This window comes from Phoca vitulina, unplaced genomic scaffold, assembly GCF_004348235.1.
Source record: "Phoca vitulina isolate PV1807 unplaced genomic scaffold, GSC_HSeal_1.0 scaffold40, whole genome shotgun sequence".
NCBI classification, from domain to species: Eukaryota; Metazoa; Chordata; class Mammalia; order Carnivora; family Phocidae; genus Phoca; species Phoca vitulina.
In genome coordinates, this window is record NW_022589743.1 from 10,166,706 (window position 1) to 10,187,503 (window position 20,798).

A 20,798-nucleotide genomic window follows, 5' to 3' on the forward strand; every position below is an offset into this window, starting at 1 on the left:
GTCATGACCCCCAATTTGACATCATGACCTTCTAGTAGGCTGCTATTTGTAGTTTGAAAAACACCACTACAGAGGAAAAAGGGGACTCATGAATTGATTATAATCTGAAGAAAACACACCCTGAGGTCAACACTTCCCTTTGATCTAGTCAATGTTTACTAATTATCTTTTTTAACTGAAGTAAAACTGACATATAACATTAGTTCCAGGTGCACAATACGACTCGGTATTTGTATACACTCATTGCAAAACGATAACCACAATAAATCTAGGTAACATCTACCACCATACATAGTTACAGAAAACTTTTTGTGATGAGAATTTTTTAAGATCTACTCTCCTAGCAACTTTCAAATATGGAATACAGTATTATTAAGTCACCATGCTGTACGGTACATGCCTATGACTTATTTTATAACCGGAAGCTTGTACCTTTTACCCCCATTGCTCATTTTGCCCACCCCCACCCCCTACCACTGGCAACCACCAATCTGTTCTCTGTATTTGAGTTCCTTTTTGGGGGGGGGCGGGAGGGGGTTGTTTAGACTGCATATATGAGATCATACAATATCTTTCTCTGACTTATTTCACTTAGCATAGTATCCTCAAGGTCCATCCATGTTGCCACAAATGGCAAGATTTCCTTTTTATGGTTGAATAACAAGTACATACATATATATATACCACATTTTCTTTATCTGTTCATCCACTGATGGACACTTGTTTCCATATCTTGCCTACTGTAAATAATGCTGCAATGAACATAGGGCATACTGTTTTCCAAAGTGGCTGCACAGTGGATTCCCTTTCCTCCACATCCTCACCAACACTCATTTCTTGTCTTTTTGATAATATCCATTCTAACAGGTGTGAGGTGATATCTCATTGTGGTTTTGATTTGCATTTCCCTGATGATGATGTTGAGCATTTATTCATATGCCTGTTGGTGCTTACTAGTTACCTTAATTTGTTTTTCAGACCCTGGAAAGAAAGTGTGCTATGCAAGAACCCCAGTGCCAAGATCCCATCATTCACATTGACCTCACACTTTCTGGAGTAATACTTCTCATTACAAATCAATAAATCCGGGCGCCTGCTCAGTCATTAAGCGTCCACCTTCGGCTCAGGTCATGATCCCAGGGTCCTGGGATCAAGCCCCGCATCAGCACTGGGCTCCCTGCTCAGCAGGGAGTCTGCTTCTCCCTCCCCCACTCTCCCTGCTTGTGTTCCCTCTCTCGCTATCTGTCAAATAAAATCTTTAAAGAAAAAAATCAATAAATCCACATCTGATACACATCAATGTCATGCAGGTTAAAAGTTGACAGCATCACCGGCCCAACAGCTCCTAGATCTGGTGAATCTCATTGCACTAAACTGTGCAACACCAGACTCTTCAGTCAAAACAAAACTTCCTCTCCAGAACATTTCTATCTCTCGCGTTATTGTGAAACAAGACAGCAATTTGCAATACTCAACTAAACATGATGACTCAGCATGGAAGTTTAGTTCAATATGGTTTTATTTAAAAATCTGCGAAGCTGAAGGAGGAACCTGATCTTTTGTTAAAAGGAAGCAATTTTCACAGTATAGATTTAGCCATTTTAGCTTTGTGTTGAATAATAACAGAAACTGAAGTTTCTGTTCAGTCCTCACTCAGCCAGGTGCTTGGGATCTTGTAGCAAGATAACACGTTCCCTGGTCTGAACTCATAGGAGATCCCCTCACCCAGGTGGAACACCAGTTCATCCCAGGCAAACACACGAGGTCTTACTTTCACTGCTCTACACAGGGCTCTGAAAATCCTCAATTTTAAAGTTGAGAAAAATGTGAAAGGATTCCTTAACTCATTGCCTGCAACAAACCCAGCTACTTTTTAATTCTTGACAGTTACAATTATAAAATACTTGCAATTTATAAGATGTTCCATATTTAATGGAACAACCCGAATGTTAAAAAATTAGGTCAAGTAACATGCTTTCATGTTTTAAAACGTTACTTAATAAAACTTACTAAGACAAGATATGCAGCATTTTCTTGTACTTGGTGTTATAAACTCCTACCGACGATGGCTACTTGATGGTCAAAAAATAAATAAAAAAGGGAAGAAACCATATATACTGATACGTAACAATGCCTGCAGGGAATGTCCTGTTTTAAATTTTGGTACTGGAATTAAGCCTGGAAGAAGAAAAAAAAAAAGATCTACAAAAAGCAACACCCATGTTATTTTAAATGATGAGGTAGATTTTTTTCCTATGCAGTAAAGTGAACAAAAAATGCATACAACTTTCAAATCTTTTTTTTTTTTTTAAAGTTCAGGTTATAGTCACTTTCACCAACAAGACATTCATAAACTATGAGGTGGAGAGGTCATCCTCAAGCAGGCTCTGTACTTGGTATGGTACTCGGAGAATCAACAATCAATCTTGGATCAATCAACTCTCTCCAAAAAACAGTGATCTGAGGAAAAACACAAAATATTTGGTTTAGAGGCTTCATTTGGAGATCATACAGGTTTCAGTCGGTTAAAAACTTCAGTCAAGTAAATTTCCATTTGTGCAGAATGGTTGAAGACCTGGAATGATCTGAGTCCCAGTAAGCTGAATTCAATTAAGGTAAAAGAATTGTTTACCTAGAATGCAACTACACTTTACATTAAACACATTTCCCCTTTCCTTCATTTCCAGGGAGGGTAGGGATGGGATGGGCTGGGTTGTGGGGCAGCTGGTTACCCAGGGTCAATAGGATTTGCTCAACAGGACCCTGTGGCTCAGCGGCCCACAGACTCTTCACAGGCAGATGTGGCCCTTAAGGGTTATCAGTGGACTCCTTCTGCTCGGTTGCACAGCTCTATCCTGTGCGGCCTGGAACTAGGAGGCGGTTCATGTTTTACCAAGAGCGAACAAATGCTAACACTCGGCCATGTGGACGACCCATGAGGGCCCTCTAGTGTCAGAGAACGGCAGCTCTGCTTCAAGCCCCAGTTTAATAAAGCAGAGAGAGGATTCCAAGGTTAATTTTCCAATGTAGTTTCCAAGAATACATTTCAACAAAAAAGTGAAGAGGCATACGTTGCAAATAAAGAAGTTCAGGAGACTTGGCCAAATCTGTTGATCCTACCACAGACCCTAAAAATGTGTTTTTGGAATAAATCCCTAAGAGTGTCATCTATCCTAAAGACAAAGGAAAACATAGTCTGGTCAGGGTTTCTACAAGTTTACATTTCTAAAATGTGAGTTTGCAATACTGAAAGTTACAGAATAATATCCATAACATTTCAAATATAAACACCTTAAGAGGAAGCATTTTCTTAAATATAAATTCTATTTAGTTCAATGCTAGCATAGCCTCGTCAGCAACTCTGCAAGTCCGGCTGCCTAAAAGCTCTAAACCAGATATTTCCTAAAATGGCAATTTAAGGATTTAAACAGAAGTCAAAAGACAGAATCATCATTTTATGTCATTCTTCAAAACCATCTATGCTGCTGTAAGTCAGAATCACGGTAACATTTGGGAGATAGTAGTGACTGCAAGGAGACATGATGGAGATTTCCAGGGGGGCTGTTAACGTTCTGCTTCTTGACCCAGGTGCCGGTGACATGGGTATGTTCATTTATGACAATCCTTCAAGCTATATACTATACATACTTTTCTCAGTGTATGTATCAATAAGGTTTTTAAATACACTACTCTTCTCTACTGAAGCCCTTACAAATAACTATGTTTTTATGCAACTCTACAGTCTTCAATAAGACTTCGTTATTTGTGCACCTCGTCATGTAGACTCTTTGAGATCCAAGATGGCACCCTAACCTGGCACTGGGCACTGAAACTGCCACCCTGTAGGCAGACCAGAGATCCCAGGGCCGAGATCTTTTATGACTTTAATATAGGCAGTTCAGGAAGCCTCAATGTCACCTTCCAGACCGCCAGCAGCCAGTCGAGAGAACAGACGACCAAGCGACCCCAAGAAGAGAAGCGCGCCTACCCTCTTCTCCTGCGTCACAGCATACTCCACTACCTCAGTTCCATTTTCGTTGTGATAAACCAAATCAAATTTCCCAGGTTCTTTCATGGCTGAAACCAGACGGTAGGAAGGAGAGACAATAAGTCATTTCCCAGTAGTGAAAATGTTCCTCTACAGGGAATTTATATCATTAGAAGAACAACCACAAACAAATTGTCCATTGATGTGGAGGCTGGGTACACACATGAAAGCATGGAGTGCTCAGTGACAGGAGACCCTTAGAAAACGCTGTAACAGCAGACGAGAGCTTCTTGGCCATTTATCAGAGACAATCACTCCTTCATCGAAAAAAGAAATGAGCTTGATACACTGTTATCAGTACTCTCAGAAAAGATTATGTGTAACCATTAGATAATCCAAAAGATAATTGATATGTTCCAGCCGGGAAAGGTAATCTGAAACTGCAAAATTTGTCTATCTTGCTCTGTCCTCAGAAATTAAACATACTTACTACTTGGTAATACAGCAGTCCTCGCTTTGTATGGTAGTGCGGGGTCATAAAAATGACCATGCAGGCTGAAATTATGTAGAACAATCTGAATAATCAACGGGGAAAATTATGATGGTCTCGTGACATTTTAAAAATTGTCGAAACATTAAAACCTCTACGGTACTGAGAGACGAAAAGTAGCAAAACTAATACTTATTTAGTACACTGTAATCTAAACCACCAGAAAGACAGAATTAGTGTTCTATTTCTTTGTTAAGAAACTTATCCAGGCACCTGGCTGGCTCAGTCGGTAGAGCATGCGACTCTAGATCTTGGGATCGTGAGTTCGAGCCCCGCTTTGGGTATAGAGAGGACACAAAAATAAAAAAATCGTTTGTTTTTTTTTTTAAAGATTTTATTTTTTTATTTGACAGAGAGAAAGACAGCGAGAGAGGGAACACAAGCAGGGGGAGCGGGAGAGGGAGAAGCAGGCTTCCCGCTGAGCAGGAGCCCAATGCAGGGCTTGATCCCAGGGCCCTGGGACCATGACCTGAGCCGAAGGCAGATGCTTAACGACTGAGCCACCCAGGCGCCCCTAAAAATAAAAATCTTAAAAAAAAGAAAAGAACATGCTATTATCAAGGGTCGTCTGAACAGTGCTCGCCTTCCTGTCACATAACGACACCACCAAGTGAGAATCTTTTCTACACCTTGCAGAAGCAGCAGGCTCCTTTGTAAGTGTGCATCAGCTTTCAGTATTTTATCCTTCGAGCTCTTAACATCATCATGAAATAGCTCTTAGAGCTTCTTTGCTTCTTTTTTGCAACTGTGTGACGTTTTTGCTGATGTCACTTTGGGGACCTCTTCATCCCTTCTGTCACCACCATCCTTCCTCATTTATGTCAAGACGTTTACATGAGGGGCGCCTGGGTGGCTCGGTCATTAAGCGTCTGCCTTCGGCTCAGGTCATGGTCCCAGGGTCCTGGGATCGAGCCCCGCATCGGGCTCCCTGCTCCGCGGGAAGCCTGCTTCTCCCTCTCCCACTCCCCCTGCTTGTGTTCCCCCTCTCGCTGTGTCTCTCTGTCAAATAAATAAAATCTTTAAAAAAAAAAAAAAAAAGAAGTTCACATGAACTGCAGTGCCAACATCCCCACGGTCAGCTGTTTCTTCTGACCCCACTTCACTTGAATTCCACTTGGATGTCACCTCCAGGATCATCACTTTTTGTTTCTTTGTTGTACTCTCAGCCTTGTTGACCAATTCCCTACCTCAACGTCCATTTTTGTAAAATGCCATGTGGGTTTATCCGAGAGACAAGGAGGCAGCACAAGCACACCCATTGCCGTGTGTCTGGGGAGGGAGTAACAGACGCACAGGGACCAATCACCGGGAGACCGGGAAGTGACGTGACTGGTCACTGACCGTGATGTGCACCTGTTATTGACATAGTCGTCTGTGGACCAAAAAGCTAGCAGTTATTCACAGCTAACAGCATCCCTAATGTCATTGGGAACTGGTGTTATTTAACCAAACCATGGTAACTAAAGGTCCTACAGATATATATATCAGAACCATGCAAAGCGAGGACTACCTGTATTTCTATTAGTGAACAGATAAAGCCACTTCTAGATGCTCCAAAGAAGAAAAGTTCCAGTTGGATGCTCTCACTGCCAATCACCTGACAAGCAGTGATCAGGCTGTATCCATGGATTCTGACCATGGACAAACTTCTCTGTCCACCATTCCTAGGAAGGGAGATTTCTTCAAATAAAACCTAATCAGAAGAAAGCTGGAAAACCAATTTAAGTTATATCTAATCATTTACTTAACATTTTAATTGCCTTAGGGCCTGCTAAGAAAAAGGGATCTCCCCTGCTCTCTGGCCAGGGACCCCTACGACACAACCCAAGTGAAGCCATATACAGTAAAAGCTCTCTTATTCCCGGATTTTAGAACCAATAATAGGTGAGATGAATCAGGGATAAAGCAGGGAAGCATTTGAAATAATATGTGAGAGTAGGCATGCACATATACTTCAGACATTTTATTTTGACTTCACACACAGAAGTATGTTTTTTAAAAAAAACCAATTCTTTTAAAATAGAGCTGAGTAGGTCTTAGGAGCCTGCTGATTAGAGTTATCTTTCTTTTATAAACCATATACTTAATATATGTCTGCAATTTCTACAATTACAAGTTCTGAGTTTTTTTTAAAGGGATGCAAGAATGCAAACACTAGCAAGGCAGTCTAAGTTCAGGAACTTCCTAGATTTTTACCAGATTCCTCCCAATCTCTTTTGGCAGATCCATAATTCAATAAATTTCTTAGTTACACTCTTGGGTCAGCATTCAATTTGGGTTTCATAGAAATAATTCTTTTTGCAATCAGTGCTCATCAGTTTATGTCATTTTTATGAAATTACATAATTACAGGAATAAGAACAACTTGCCTAACAGCTTTGGAAACAACTCCAACAACCCTCAATGGACATACACCTCCCCTAGAGGGAGTGCGGGTCCCCAGGGCTGCTCTGTGCCCACAGGGGTAGGGGAGACTTGGTCACAGAGGCCAAGGCAGAGAGCAGCTCCTGGGTATAAAAGCTATTTAGAAACCAACGTAGATATGAACAGCCTAAATTTTCAAATTCTTTTCTAGAAGACTCACCAGGTAAGGATGAAAGAATTTCTATATCTACTTGCTGGGTCTCTGGATTGTGGCTTAGTATTTTTCCTTCCTTTCAAAAATAAAAGTCCAAGTCAAAAACCAACATGTGAAACATTGAGAATATACTAAAACCACCGAATTATACACTTTAAAACAATTAAAATGGTGAATTTTACATTATATAGATTTTATCTCAATACTAAACCTTTTTTTTAGGGGCACCTGGGTGGATCAGTTGGTTAAGCGTCTGCCTTCGGCTCAGGTCATAATCTCAGGGTCCTGCATTGGGCTCCCTGCTCAGCAGGGAGTCTGTTTCTCCTTCTCTCTCTCTCTGCCCCCCTCACCCCCCACTTATGCTCTCTCTCTCTCAAATAAATAAAGTCTTAAAAAATTTTTTTTAGGGGTGCCTAGGTGGCTTAGTCATTGAGCGTCTGCCTTTGGCTCGGGTCATGATCCCAGGACCCCAGGATCGAGCCCCACATAGGGCTCCTTGCTCAGCAGGAAGCCTGCTTCTCCCTCTCCCGCTCCCCCTGCTTGTGTTCCCTCTCTTGCTGCCTCTCTCTGTCAAATAAATAAAATCTTTATAAAAAAAAATTTTTTTAAATAAATCAACCTGTACGAGAAATAAAACTCCCACACCTCAAGCCAGTATTTTCCCTGGTCTAAATCATCCCAGAGGCAAGTACCACACAACTAGGGACAGCCCCTATAGCCCAAAGCCTGCTAATTCTTCAAACTAGCCAATCCTAAACTACTTCCCCCATCCTGCCTTGCTTATCCCACGGAAACACCAATAAAGGCCCTGGCACAGGCTTTCTCCTCACTCCTGCTTCTGCCTCCAAATGACGTCCCCCAGGGACGCTTTCCCCCAGGGGCCCGCATGACATGCATTCCCTGCTCCCTCGGCAAACGTAAGTAAGAAATTCTTTCTTCATTGCACTGACTTCTGCGGTGTCGCTCAGTCTCCTCCATCGATTAAAATCCCGCAGGTAGGTGCGTACATGTGAGACAGGGTTGGAGCGGAGGAGACTACATTCTTTGAAGACAGATTTGACTTCTGAAGACAAGCTTCAGGAATAAAGCCAGTGATCAAGCTAGATAGCAGCACTTGAGGTCAAAGCAAAAATTGGGACTGATTTTCACTCTGCAAATGGTTTTGAAAATAATTTCCAGAAAGTTCTAAAAATACCGGGAAAGTAAGCAAATAGCGTTCCAGGCTAATAACTGTGATGACCAACATCGATTTAATATGCATTTTTTTTAAAAATAAGTATCACCTAGACTTATAATTTGTAGAGGCTATAGGACATATGAATTCTGTATTTATCTATCTCCCCATATATCACAGAATTAAAGTCCTTATCTACCGTAAGGTGACAAAACATCCCAGTTTGCCCAAGACAGGTCCATTTATATTTCCTTCCAGGATAGTTATTAATATACTATTAATCCCTTTCATTCACAAGTATCCTGCTTTAGATGATAACTTATATGTCACCTATAATAAAGGGCTAAGATGAAAAATGTGATAAAATACCAATTACCTACAACTGACCTACCAAACCCCCTTCATGAACTGATTCTTCTTCTAGTCTGCTTTTGAGGAAAGGTTCTTACCAGGATTTTAAAAGTCTTCCAAGGTTTAAAAAAAAAAGTCTTCCAAGGTATCAACTCAGATTAAATCAAATCTCCTTGTACTTTCTCTGTATTACTATGTTAACATTATCAATTATTTTTTAAATGGACTTATATTCCATATATTACATCGAAATAAGAAATTATGCATTTTAACAAAATTTTGAATGGGTGAAAAAGGGAAAGAAACATGTGATTCTGTAATCCCACTGGAGTTAAGCTTTTATTGAACTATGATAAAGCTCATACCAATGTGAAGTCCCACACAGATGTTTAGTGAATAAATTCCAAGGATGATATTTGTGAATTACCTGTGGTTAATGGATAATGCAAAAGGGGCCATGTTAGACTGTAAGAATCTGCAGTAATTCACAATTATATAAAATAGATTCCTATGATGAAAATAATCAAATTTTCTGGCTGAGAGCTATTTATTATTTCCTTTCAAAGTTTAGGATCCTGGGGGAGTGGCATTCAAATAAGCTTGCAAATGTCTAAGCTGGTTAGAAGAAAATGACTTAAAAAAATTAAACCTCGTCATTGTCCTACATCCATCCCCAAGTGTAAGGAAAACAACACTGGGGGGCTCCACAGTGATATTATTAAAAAGTTTACATTTTGATAATGTTCCCATTTTCTACTTTACAACATTATTTACTCCAAAAAAGCAAAATTATCCATATTAGCAGTACTAAATACGACTTTAGCTTCTTCAAAATACTAACAGTTAGTTTTAAATAAAAAGCCTTACCTTATAGTCAGAGACATCAGGAGAATAATCGGACGTTAGTTCCAAAAGCTACAAAAGAAGAAAGAGCCCACAAATACACAAACTCTGCGGTTCCTCTCCTCTGCCCCTGAGAAAATGTGCCGGGTTGGGGCGCCCACCCCGCCACTCTGGGGGCCCTACCATGAACCTATGGCAAAACAGGGGTTCCAGTGGGAAAGGTTTCTTTGGTTTGGGGGAGGATGTTGGGGGGGGCTGGTGATATGTAGAGCCTTTTTTACTGAGTACTTGCTATGTTCCAGACATTGGGCTAAGCCGTTTTTATTCATTCACGAAATAATAAGTAGGCACCTGGGGCGCCTGGGTGGCTCAGTCGTTGGGCGTCTGCCTTCGGCTCGGGTCATGATCCTAGGGTCCTGGGATCGAGCCCCGCATCGGGCTCCCTGCTCGGCGGGAAGCCTGCTTCTCCCTCTCCCACTCCCCCTGCTTGTGTTCCCTCTCTCGCTGTGTCTCTCTCTGTCAAATAAATAAAATCTTTAAAAAAAAAAAAAAAAAAAAAGTAGGCACCTACTACGTGCCAGGCACGAGAACAGGACAGATATGATCTGGAAAGGTCTACATACATATACATATATAATCCTGAGCTGCTAACGAGTAAGTTTATTTGGAGGGAGGATAATCTTTTTTGTTGTAATTGTTGTGGTTTTAAAATATACCTTAAATGCAATCTTTTCTCCAACTTGAGGAGCAGCTGCTAACAGTGGTAACAAACTGTAGTCCTTCTTGTGTGTCTCTACTGGATTCTGAAAAACAGCATTAGTCATGGGACTCTGTTAATGGTGAAAAAAAGCGAACCCGTGACACCCACTCCAGACACACCCCGTGGGAGAAGGGGAAGAGGCACGCTCAGGAGAAACCACACTTGCCTGGATAATAGTAGATGAGTTCGTGACCATTTCATTTAATTGCTGGTGCTTCTGATATTCGGCGTTTCTATTTAACACAAAGGAAACGGCCTGCCCTCGGCCTCGGCCTCTCCCCCGCATCCCCCGACCCCTAGCCCCCTTCCAAGAAAGAAGGTCCTCTCCTCTCCCCCAACCTCTTCCCAAACTGGCGGGGAGAGTCACGTTGGGAGGAGGGGCAGGAGGGGCGGGTCTGGCACCGTTGGCCTCAGAATGCTTCCACGGGGCAGCGCCGGGAGTCTGCGAGCAGGGCCCCGGGCCCGGACAGCCTCGTCCTGCAAAGAGGCCTACCGGCTTCAGGAACCCAGCAGCGCGCTCCGGGGTGCTCTTGGACACCGTGCACTGGTCGTCTGACTCTGAGCTAGAGTCTGAACTAGAAGACGATGTTCTGGTTGTCTTGCCCTTGACAGCGGTAGAGTTAAAGCCAGTTTTGGCGGCCACTTTGTTTGCAGCTGTGTTTTTGGTAGAGGGTCCCTCCTTTGATGACTCAGTTGATATCTTCTCTGAGGAATTTCTGACCTCCAAGATGACATGGCTGAGACCATCGCTGGTTGATTCATGGTAAGACTCGGACTCTGAGGAGGAAATGGGACTCTCTTTTGTACTAATGCCCGTGCCACCTTTCCTTTTGGCTTTGACCAGGCTGTTTCTAGCAGGTGAGCCTTTCGGAGGACCACAGTTCGGGGTGGCCCAGTCCTTCACTGTCTGTGCTTTGGAAGACCTGGAGTTCTTTGTCCGCTTTTTATATTCACATTTCTCCTTTCTCTTTGGTGATTTTCTCTTGGTTTCTTCGTCATCACCATCCACTACACTACACATGGCTTTGTTTTTCCTCTTGCTTTTTTTCCTCACACTCAGATCTATGACAGCTTTTGGTTCTAGATCCAAGGTCTTATCATTATTGTTCTCTTGCTTCTTCCAATGCTTCTTTGAATTTTTGTAATCTAGTTCAGTTTCTTCACCCTCCTCCAACTTAAATGCCCTCTTCTTTGCTTTTTTAGGTAATAAATGACTATCATCACCATTCTTGATGGTCATGGTGTTCTCAGCAGCTGCTCTCTCTTCTAATTTAACTCTATCAAAACAACAAGCGAAAAAGCCGCAGTGAGTAATTCATAAGCACGTCTCCAGGACACAGTTATATACTGGGATGGTTGTATATTATCATTGCCACTAGGCAATGAAAAAATGTCAAATCACTTAAGGACAAAAGACTCTTTTTGACAAAATGGCCTATATGGTATCACTTACGGTCAACTTTCAAATGACTAGTTTTATTTATTGTGTATCTACTGCATCCCAAATATTTTCTAGACCTTTTCTCTAATCTAAATGCCACCATGAAGTAGATATCCTTCATTTTAAAATAGATCACAAAATTACAGTTCAGACATGTAACCTGCCCAAGATCCACAGCTGATAAGCAGTAGAAATGGGATTCAAACCGCAGTTTGTCTAACTTCAAAGTTCACGATCTTTCCACTCTATTAGACTGCCTATCCCAAATGGTGATAATGCAGAGTATCCATTTTTGTTTTTAAATGTGGGCTGCTTTTTCTTAAAATCAGATTTTACTTTTATTCTGTTGAAATTTAGGAAAAAATGCTCTAACAAGTTATGTTCTCTGGGAGAGTGACAAGCCATCGTAAAATTCAATTCTGTGATTATTTATTTTATGTATCAACTTGACTGGGCCGTGGATGCCCAGAGATTTGGTTAAACACTGTTCTGGGTTTGTCTATGAAGGTGTTTCTAGATGAGATTCACATTTGAATTGGTAGACTAAGTCAAACAGATTGCCCAACCCAATGTGAGTGGGCCTCACCCAATCCACGGAAGGCCTGAATGGAATTCCCTCTCTCTGCCCAACTGTCTGAGCTGGGACCTCAGCCTTCTCCTGCCTTCAGACTCAAACTAGGACTGGAACTTACACTATCAACAGCCTGGATCTCAAGCCTTCGGACTTGGACTGCAACCATATCATTGGTTCTCCTGGGTCTACAGCTTGCTAACGGTGGATCTTGGGACCTCTCAGCCTCCATAATCTCATGAGCCAATTCCTTATAACAAGTTCATATCTATATATATACATCTATTATCGCCATTGTTTCTGTTTCTCTGGAGAACCCTAACACACTTCATCCAAAATTGTTATCATAGTAAAGAAATTCTGTTGTTCCATGAACTGGCAACAGCTAATTCTGTTTTTTGTGCAGTCCAATGATGGACTGTCCCCAGTGTCAAGTACATAGCGGGTGCTTAAAATTGCCTGCTAAAAACAGACATTATACTTTTAATACATTTATATCCAGCTATATATTTCATCAAGTTTTTTTAGTGACCACAGAAAGATTAGATAATCATATTTGAAAAAAAAAAAGTATAATTGGGGAATAAGAAGATACAGGCATTTAAAAACAATTTTTTTTTTTTTAAGATTTTTTATTTATTTATTTGAGAAAGAGAGAATGAGAGACAGAGAGCACGAGCAGGAAGAGGGTCAGAGGGAGAAGCAGACCCCCCGCTGAGCAGGGAGCCCGATGCGGGACTCGATCCCGGGACTCCAGGACCATGACCTGAGCTGAAGGCAGTCGCCTAACCAACTGAGCCACCCAGGCGCCCTAAAAACAATTTTTTATGGGATAGTAATCCTGTGATTTATCACAATGTGGTAGCTGAAAAAAAATCCACAATTATTCTTCAGAATACACAAATACACAGACTCATACAAATCAAAGTAAAATCAAAGCTACTGATATCAGGATAAAGACAGAAATAAAAGTCTGCAAGATCAAGGATTTAATTTATAAAAACACATTACTCTCGATTCCCAGGATGGACCTCAGCATCTAGCAGCAAGGAAGTAATTCTCAAATGGGCAAAAAGTAGGTTGGCATCCTGTGAATCTAAGAACTACTGAGGAACTTGCAGTATATTGGATTGTCCCTTGACATTCTTGATAAATTGGTTTTACTTCTAGCAATGTTATGATTCAAGCTTCAATCCTGAGGCAACCAGTTAGGACCAAATTTCCCATCAAACTTTGAAAATGGTTGCAAGACTCTCTGTTCAGTCCTGTGGTTTACTAAATCACTGGAACACAGCACCTGCTGCCATTCAGAGGAGGCTCCAACACCTTCACGCTTTCAAAACCCCACCCTCGGCATCACCTCACCTATTCTGAAGACGTCGGATCTGTGGATATTGGCTTAAAGGTCCTGTGATTGTTACAGCCTCACTCACTCTCTGCTGTTCCTGGGGAGAATCATTTCCGTTTGGAACACAGTAAGATTGAGAGACAAACTGCCATCCAGAGGGTAAGAAATGGTTCATTAGGGTCTGCTGAGTTACCATTCCTTTCAGGGTGTACACTTTCCCTGGGAATGTCCTTCATTTCTCTTCCTGTATCACAGATAACAAATGTAGCCGTCCTTGTACGAAGAGAAGTGAATTAACTATGTAAGCGGTGCCTGGGTGGCTCAGTTGTTAAGCGTCTGCCTTTGGCTCAGGTCATGATCCCGGGGTCCTGGGATGGAGCCCCGCGTCGGGCTCCCTGCTCCGCGGGGAGCCTGCTTCTCCCTCCCCTACTCCCCCTCCTTGTGTTCCTGCTCTCTCTATCTCGCTCTCTTTGTCAAGTAGGTAAATAAAATCTTAAAAAAAAAAAAAAGAGAATTACCTATGTAATTAGCAATAAAAGATTTAATTCCAAGAAGTTTTTAAAACAGACTCTTCAATGTTCAGGCAAACTCTTTGCAGGGCAAGCTGGGTGGTATTATCAAAATGCGAGGCACTCCCTTTATTTATTTTTTTAAGATTTATTTATTCGAGAGAGAGAGAGAGAGAGAGAGAGAGAGCATGCGCCCAAGCAGGTGGGGGGGGGGCAGAGGGAGAGAATCTTTAAGCAGACTCCCCACTGAGCGCGGAGCCCAATTCAGGGCTCAATCTCACAACCCATGAAATCACGACCTAAGCAGAGACCAAGAGTCTGACACTCAACCGACTGAGCCACCCAGGCACCCCAAAATGCAAGGCGCTCCCTTTAAATGTGCAATTTCCTTTCTAGGACTCTGTCGTACAGAAATACAGCCACACCCAGCTGCACAGCCTGATACCCCAAACCCACTGCCTGCCAAGGCCAAAGTGACTGGATTCAAATCCTTCTTCTCCCACTTTAAGTAGAATTTTTAAATAGTACCTCAACCTTTCTCAGTTGTAAGACTGGGGACAGTGATAATAATTACAACACTCAGATGAGCCCCCATCTATGTTTACAGCAGTGCCAGACTCAGAGCAAGTCCTCTCCAAATGCTAACTCTAATTTTTATTAATACAATAATTGTTAGTCCAGTGAGGACAGGAGTTGGTGGGTTTTTAATGAATTTGTCCCACCAAATGGAGGTGAAATCCAACAAGGAGAGTGAAAAGGTAGAGGTGCACCCTCTCTGGGTCCCCTCAGTTCCCTGCGGCCTCCCTCCTGCCTGGCTGCTGCATTATCACCGTCAGAGAGGTTAAGGTACTTGACCAAGGGAACACAGCTAATGAGTCATGATTCGAACCTAGGGTTCTGACTCCAGACCTTGAACTCTTAATCACTCTGCTCTCTTACCTTTCACACAATACTGAACAAAAGTAACTCATATTGTTGGCATAAATACAGACCTGTACAACTTTTTTTTTTTTTTAAAGATTTTATTTATTTATTTGACAGAGAGAGAAACACAGCAAGAGAGGGAACCCAAACAGGGGCAGAGGGAGAGGGAGAAGCAGGCTTCCGGCAGAGCAGGGAGCCCGATGTGGGGCTCGATCCCAGGACCCTGGGATCATGACCTGAGCTGAAGGCAGACGCTTAACGACTGAGCCACCCAGGTGCCCCCAGACCTGTACAACTTTTCTGGAGGCCAATTTGACAGTACTTACCAAATTTTAAAATCTGACCAAAAAGTACCTATTCTAGGAATGTATCCTGCTGAACCACTGCCCAAGTACACAAGGCCGTACAAGGATGCTCGCTACAGCGGTATGTACCAGTGAAACACAAAACAACCGTCATGGGGAGGGGCTGGCTGGCTGGCTCAGTCGATGGAGTGTGTGACTTTTGATCTCAGGGTTGTGTTTGGGCCCCATGCTGGATGCAGAGATGACTTAAAAACAAAATCTTAAAACAAAACAAAACAAAATGCCATGGTCTAAATGTTTGTGTCCCTGTAAAATTTGTACGTTGAAACCCTAACCGCCAAGGTGATGGAATTAGGAGGTGGGGACTTTGGAAGGTGCTTAGGTCATGACGGTGGAACCCTCACGAACCAGATTCATGCTCCTATAAAAGAGACCCTATAGCCCTCCCTAGTCCCTTCCACAGTGAGGGCACAGTGAGAAGGTGCCATCTATGAACCAGAAAGCAAGCCTCACCAGACACTGAATCTGCTGGCACCTTGATCTTGGACTCCCCGCCTCTAGAACTGTGAGAAATAAATTCCTGTTGTTTATAAGCTACCCAGTTTATGGTATTTTTATCATAGCAGCCCAAATGAACGAAGATAACAACCTAAAAGGTCCATTTGTAAGAGGATGGTTAAAGAAATTGACATGGTCATGTAAAAGAATACTACATGGCATTTAAAAAGAATGATGCAGGGCGCCTGGGTGGCTCAGATGGTTAAGCGTCTGCCTTTGGCTCAGGTCATGATCCCAGGGGTCCTGCGCTGGGCTCCCTGCTCAGCGGGGAGCCTGCTTCTTCCTCTCCCCCTACCCCTCCCCCTGCTTGTTCCCTCCATCTCTCGCTTGCAAAAATAAAAAAATTTAAAAAAAGAATGATGTACATCACATACTATATACACTCAAATGAAAGATACCCATGATGTTAGGTAAAAAAGTGAGGTGCAGACAATATGTTTATTATGATGACATGTGTATTTAAAAAAGTATAAGTATATACGTTTGCATATGTATGGAAAAAATCTGGGAAGACAGATCCCAAACTAAACTGAGGATACTTCCAGAGAGTAGGGTGTGGGAAGAGTATGTAGAAGAGAAATAAGGGACTTTTTACCTTGAACTATTTTGAAGTATAAGGGTTTTTTTTTGTCTGTCAGAACAGAAAAAGATTCTGGGGGCTTGAGAGAATGGGCTGTGAGGAAATGGCCATGGGGAAATGGCCTCTCAAGCTTCCTACCACCTGGCTCCACCTTTCCTCATTAGACTTCTCTCAGTACTCCCAGCAATCCCTACAGAATCCTTCTGCAGTCAGACTTATCTCTTCACCAAGTCAGTCTAGCTTTTGCCTCTACAGCTCTCCTGGGCCATCTAACATTTCCATTTCTAACATGTCCATCAAAGAACTGCGAAAGTCCCTGACCATTTGTGTTCCATGATGATCTCTCCCTTCTCAATCATCTTCTGCACTTAGCAGCACACCATAGTATAATTACCCAGGCTGATGGCCTGCATCACACAAGAAGGTAATCTACAGAAGCATGAAACTAGTTATTTTGGTCCACTCCAACAATACTAGGAACCTTTAAGAAAAGAGACTATGCTTTCTTCTGTAGCTCCGAAGAAAGGTGAATCTATTGGAAGACAGAATGATTGAAAACCGGCAACCACAAAAATATACAAAATTTTGGGGCGCCTGGGTGGCTCGGTCGTTAAGCGTCTGCCTTCGGCTCAGGTCATGATCCCAGAGTCCTGGGATCGAGTCCCGCCATCGGGCTCCCTGCTCCACAGGAAGCCTGCTTCTCCCTCTCCCACTCCCTCTTCCCCTGCTTGTGTTCCTTCTCTCGATATCTCTCTCTGTCAAATAAATAAATAAAATCTTAAAAAAAAAAATACAAAATTTTTCCAAATTCAGTTTTTTCCTAAGGTCTGCCCCATTTACCACTGAAGCCAGCTGCAGAGGTATTTCTTACCACACCACAATTATGCATTTGAAGTGTTTAGGAGAAATTCTGCCTGCCATTGTGCTGTATTTATTTCCTATAACAGCTGTCATGGGTTGCTTTTGACATTAACTTCATTATAAAGAGTATAATTCCCAGATAATTCATTAATTGAGGTATAACTGCAGTTAGTGAGCAGCAAGTTATTAACTCATTAGGCAGGGGATAGTTCAGAAAGTAAACTTAATAGGAGGGGAGGCAGTCCTTGCAATTGATATTTAAGTAGTCCCTGAATTGCAGAAATAATGGAGAGCCATTACAGTGAAAGAAAAAGGAAAAAGAACTCTTTTTGAAATTTGGACCATTTCAAATTGTCTTTAGAAACAGCTAAACATTCTTAACAAATCACAGCATTCCTGATTTTAAGAGAGACACACATACACAAAGATGTAGTTATTGTTCCAAACTGAATTCCCTGATGTTCTGAAGAAATCTTATGAAATCTGACATGTTCTAAGGAACAGAATATTCAACAAAGAGCAAGCAGAGGAAGTAGCCTGGTTCATAACTCTAGAATTTTTTCATTGTAGCTGACCTTTAAAAGAAGCCCTGAATAAATTAGTCAAAAAAACGCAAACTGATATGATCACGTCTTACCATTTTATTGAGACAAATTAACCACACACGGGCAATTCATACCACAACGGCTCCTTGATACTCATCTCAGTACCATTTTTTTAATTTCCAAAAGCATATTTAAAACTATTTTATTTCTCAATTCACAACCCAAAAGGTCCCAAATACCTATTTAAAAGAACCACAAAACACCCACGTTATGACAAGAATGACACCGTAAGTCTGAGAAGATCTCGCAGGAGCACTAAGGTAGGACGAACCACACGCTTTGAAGAAAACGCGACTGTTCCTGTTTGCCTGGGTCCCCTGCACCTGACCTTGAGAGCCGCCAGGGGAAGGCCGGGTCTCAGGCCCTCTGCATCACGCGCACTCCACAGTGTCTCGCTAAGTGAGTGCCCGCTAAATCAGGGCGGAAAGAAACACAGGCCCGGCCCACGCACAGGATCAGGGTCTTTCCAAGTCTGGTCCACCAATCACCTGGCTCAGAAGCACTCCGGGAGAGGATGCTCCTCACCCTGCGGCTTCCTGAGCCCCAAGCCTGCCTGGACCAATCAGCATCTCCTGGGTTCACAAACGCGCAGCTTGACAGCCCCACCCCACGCCCACCCCCACTCCCCACCCCACACCCCCCACCCACGCGCGGCCTCCGAGGGCCGAGGCGCCCCGGGCGTGCGCAGGCGCATCCGCAGCCCGCCGCCCTCCCCGCCACCCCCGACCCCGCCGCAGCGCGCACCTGAGGCAGTCGTTGTCTCGTACCAGGCGCGCGCTCTCGGCTGGGGGCAAGAGCCCCCCCTCCAAGTAGAGGCCCAGGAGGGCCCCAGAACTGAAGCCGAAGCGCTGGCGGATGAGACTAATGAGATCCGTGACCACTCGGCATCTGTTCAAGTCGACAAGAAGCCAGAAGGCCGTGCAGTGCGGGGTAGCCGGCGGCGGGTAATCAAATTGAAGCCGTAGCCTAACCGTCTCGGAGGCCGCCATCTTGCCCGATGCTCAACGGAAGCCGAGAGACACCACAGGGCTACCGAGAGGCGTGCTCGGCGGCCCGCCCCCTGGGGCCTTTTAACGTATGCCCCCTATTGGCTCCAAGTGGCTACTACAGCCTCCGTGACCGGCAAGAACGCCGAGCGGGGTTGATTCGATTCCATTCTGTTCATCACGGGGCTAGGGAAGAGTGTAAGTGAATTCCTTTCCCGCTGAGCACTGCGCAGGGTCCGAATTTAGGCAGCTCTCTGGATAAACATGCACTTCTCAGTAGTTGGCTTCTAAGATAGTTGCTTTTACACGGAAAAGAATTTCAAAAAACACTAACTCCCAATACATTTTTTTTAAAAGATTTTACTTATTTATTTGACAGAGAGAGAGACAGCGAGCGAGGGAACACAAGCAGGGGGAGTGGGAGAGGGAGAAGCAGGCTTCCCGCTCAGCAGGGAGCCCTATGTGGGGCTCGATCCCAGGACCCTGGGATCATGACCTGAGCCGAAGGCAGATGCTTAATGACTGAGCCACCCAGGCGCCCCCCCCCAATATATTTAATTGACAAAATTTTTCGTTGGAAAAGATACAATTCCCAATGTGTTGTAAATATCCACGTTTTAAAATAAAACCGTTAGGGACGCCTGGGTGGCTCAGTTGTTAAGCGTCTGCGTTTGGCTCAGGTCATGATCCCAGGGCCCTGGGATGGAGCCCCTCGTCGGGCTCCCTGCTCAGCGGGAAGCCTGCTTCTCCTTCTCCCTCTCCCCCTGCTTGTGTTCCCTCTCTCGCTGTGTCTCTCTCTGTCAAATAAATAAATAAAATCTAAAAATAAAATAAAATAAAAATGAAACCATTAATCAGAGCTTTACATGTGCCTCCTGGAACTTAGAGACCTGAGCAATATAATACCTACCACCATCCATATTTTAAAATATAAAAAAATAAGCCCTCTTATTAGCCACTAGCTAAGTAAATGATGAATTGTACATCATTTAAATTTCCATTCTCTCACATAGTATATTAATTCCTTTAGTTTTCAAGACAAAGATATGAATTATAAACTATTAGTATTCCCATGTTGAAGAATTTTTTTAAAGTTCAGAGAGATGGGCGCCCGGGTGGCTCAGTCGTTAAGCGTCTGCCTTCGGCTCGGATCATGGTCCCAGGGTCCTGGGATGGAGTCCCACAGAGGGCTCCCTGCTCTGCAAGAAGCCTGCTTCTCCCTCTCCCACTCCCCCCTTCTTGTGTTCCCTCTCTCACTGTGTCTCTCTCTGTCAAATAAATAATTAAAATCTTAAAAAAAAAAAAAGTTCAGGGAGATGAAGCTACTAACACAAGGTCACTGAACTAGTAAGTGCTAATACTTTGTAGTCAGTGGAAACATTGAAAAAAAATGTTTTTGTAAATTTTATTTTCCTGTCACCTTATGCTGTAGGTCTTCTGATTGAATTATCATTACTATTAAGATCAAAATAGCACACATTTTGGTAATTATTAAATAGGGAAAATAAAATGGACATGGAAACATATCTATTAATGAAATAAATGGAGGTGTGTGCTTTTTTTTTTAATTAGTCCGAGTCTCTGTGGATGAATATTCCTAAATGAGACAGGGCTCCACATGGATTCTGGATCTATTTTTTGTTTTTATAGATGTAAAGTCCTAAGAAAACTTGTTCATTATGTAAGTAGATAAGACTAGAATGACTTGGGGCGCCTGGGTGGCTCAGTCATTGATACAACAACCCATAAATAAAATCTTTAAAAAAAAAAAAAGCCTAGAAGGACTTATATCGTTGGCAATGTCAGCCAATTCCTGCCAAGTTACATGCTAAAGTTACCTAGAGCTCTTCCTTTAAAAATTATTTT

At 42.8% G+C, this 20,798-nt stretch overlaps 1 protein-coding gene across 4 annotated transcripts; it reads right to left on the reverse strand.

Moving 5' to 3' along the window:
• Positions 1-1,497: 1,497 nt before the first annotated feature.
• On the reverse strand, positions 1,498-18,961 carry COIL (coilin). 4 transcript variants are annotated; one of them, XM_032429012.1, is made up of 7 exons: positions 18,691-18,961; positions 10,411-11,521; positions 10,201-10,287; positions 9,509-9,556; positions 7,123-7,192; positions 3,989-4,077; positions 1,498-2,460 (listed from the first exon to the last, which is right to left on the reverse strand). In XM_032429012.1, exons 1-7 carry the CDS (start codon positions 18,933-18,935, stop codon positions 2,377-2,379), a joined length of 1,734 nt encoding a protein of 577 aa, XP_032284903.1. In that variant the 5' UTR covers positions 18,936-18,961; the 3' UTR covers positions 1,498-2,376. The 4 variants fall into 4 exon arrangements, with proteins under 4 accessions (XP_032284903.1, XP_032284906.1, XP_032284905.1 ...); XM_032429015.1 differs by lacking the exon at positions 18,691-18,961 and adding an exon at positions 18,275-18,479; XM_032429014.1 differs by lacking the exon at positions 18,691-18,961 and adding an exon at positions 18,154-18,479.
• Between the last annotated feature and the right edge of the window lie 1,837 nt (positions 18,962-20,798).

Bases quoted from the DNA above. Each gene is read 5' to 3' on its own strand.
- COIL (XM_032429012.1), bottom strand. From the start codon at position 18,935: ATGGCGGCCTCCGAGACGGTTAGGCTACGGCTTCAATTTGATTACCCG. The intron at 9,557-10,200 runs GTATATTTTAAA...CTTCTTTTGTAG, and splicing joins GAGAAAAGATTGCATTTAAG to CTTTTGGAACTAACGTCCGA. The intron at 7,193-9,508 runs GTAAGGCTTTTT...TATTTTTGAAAG, and splicing joins CTGATGTCTCTGACTATAAG to GAAGGAAAAATACTAAGCCA.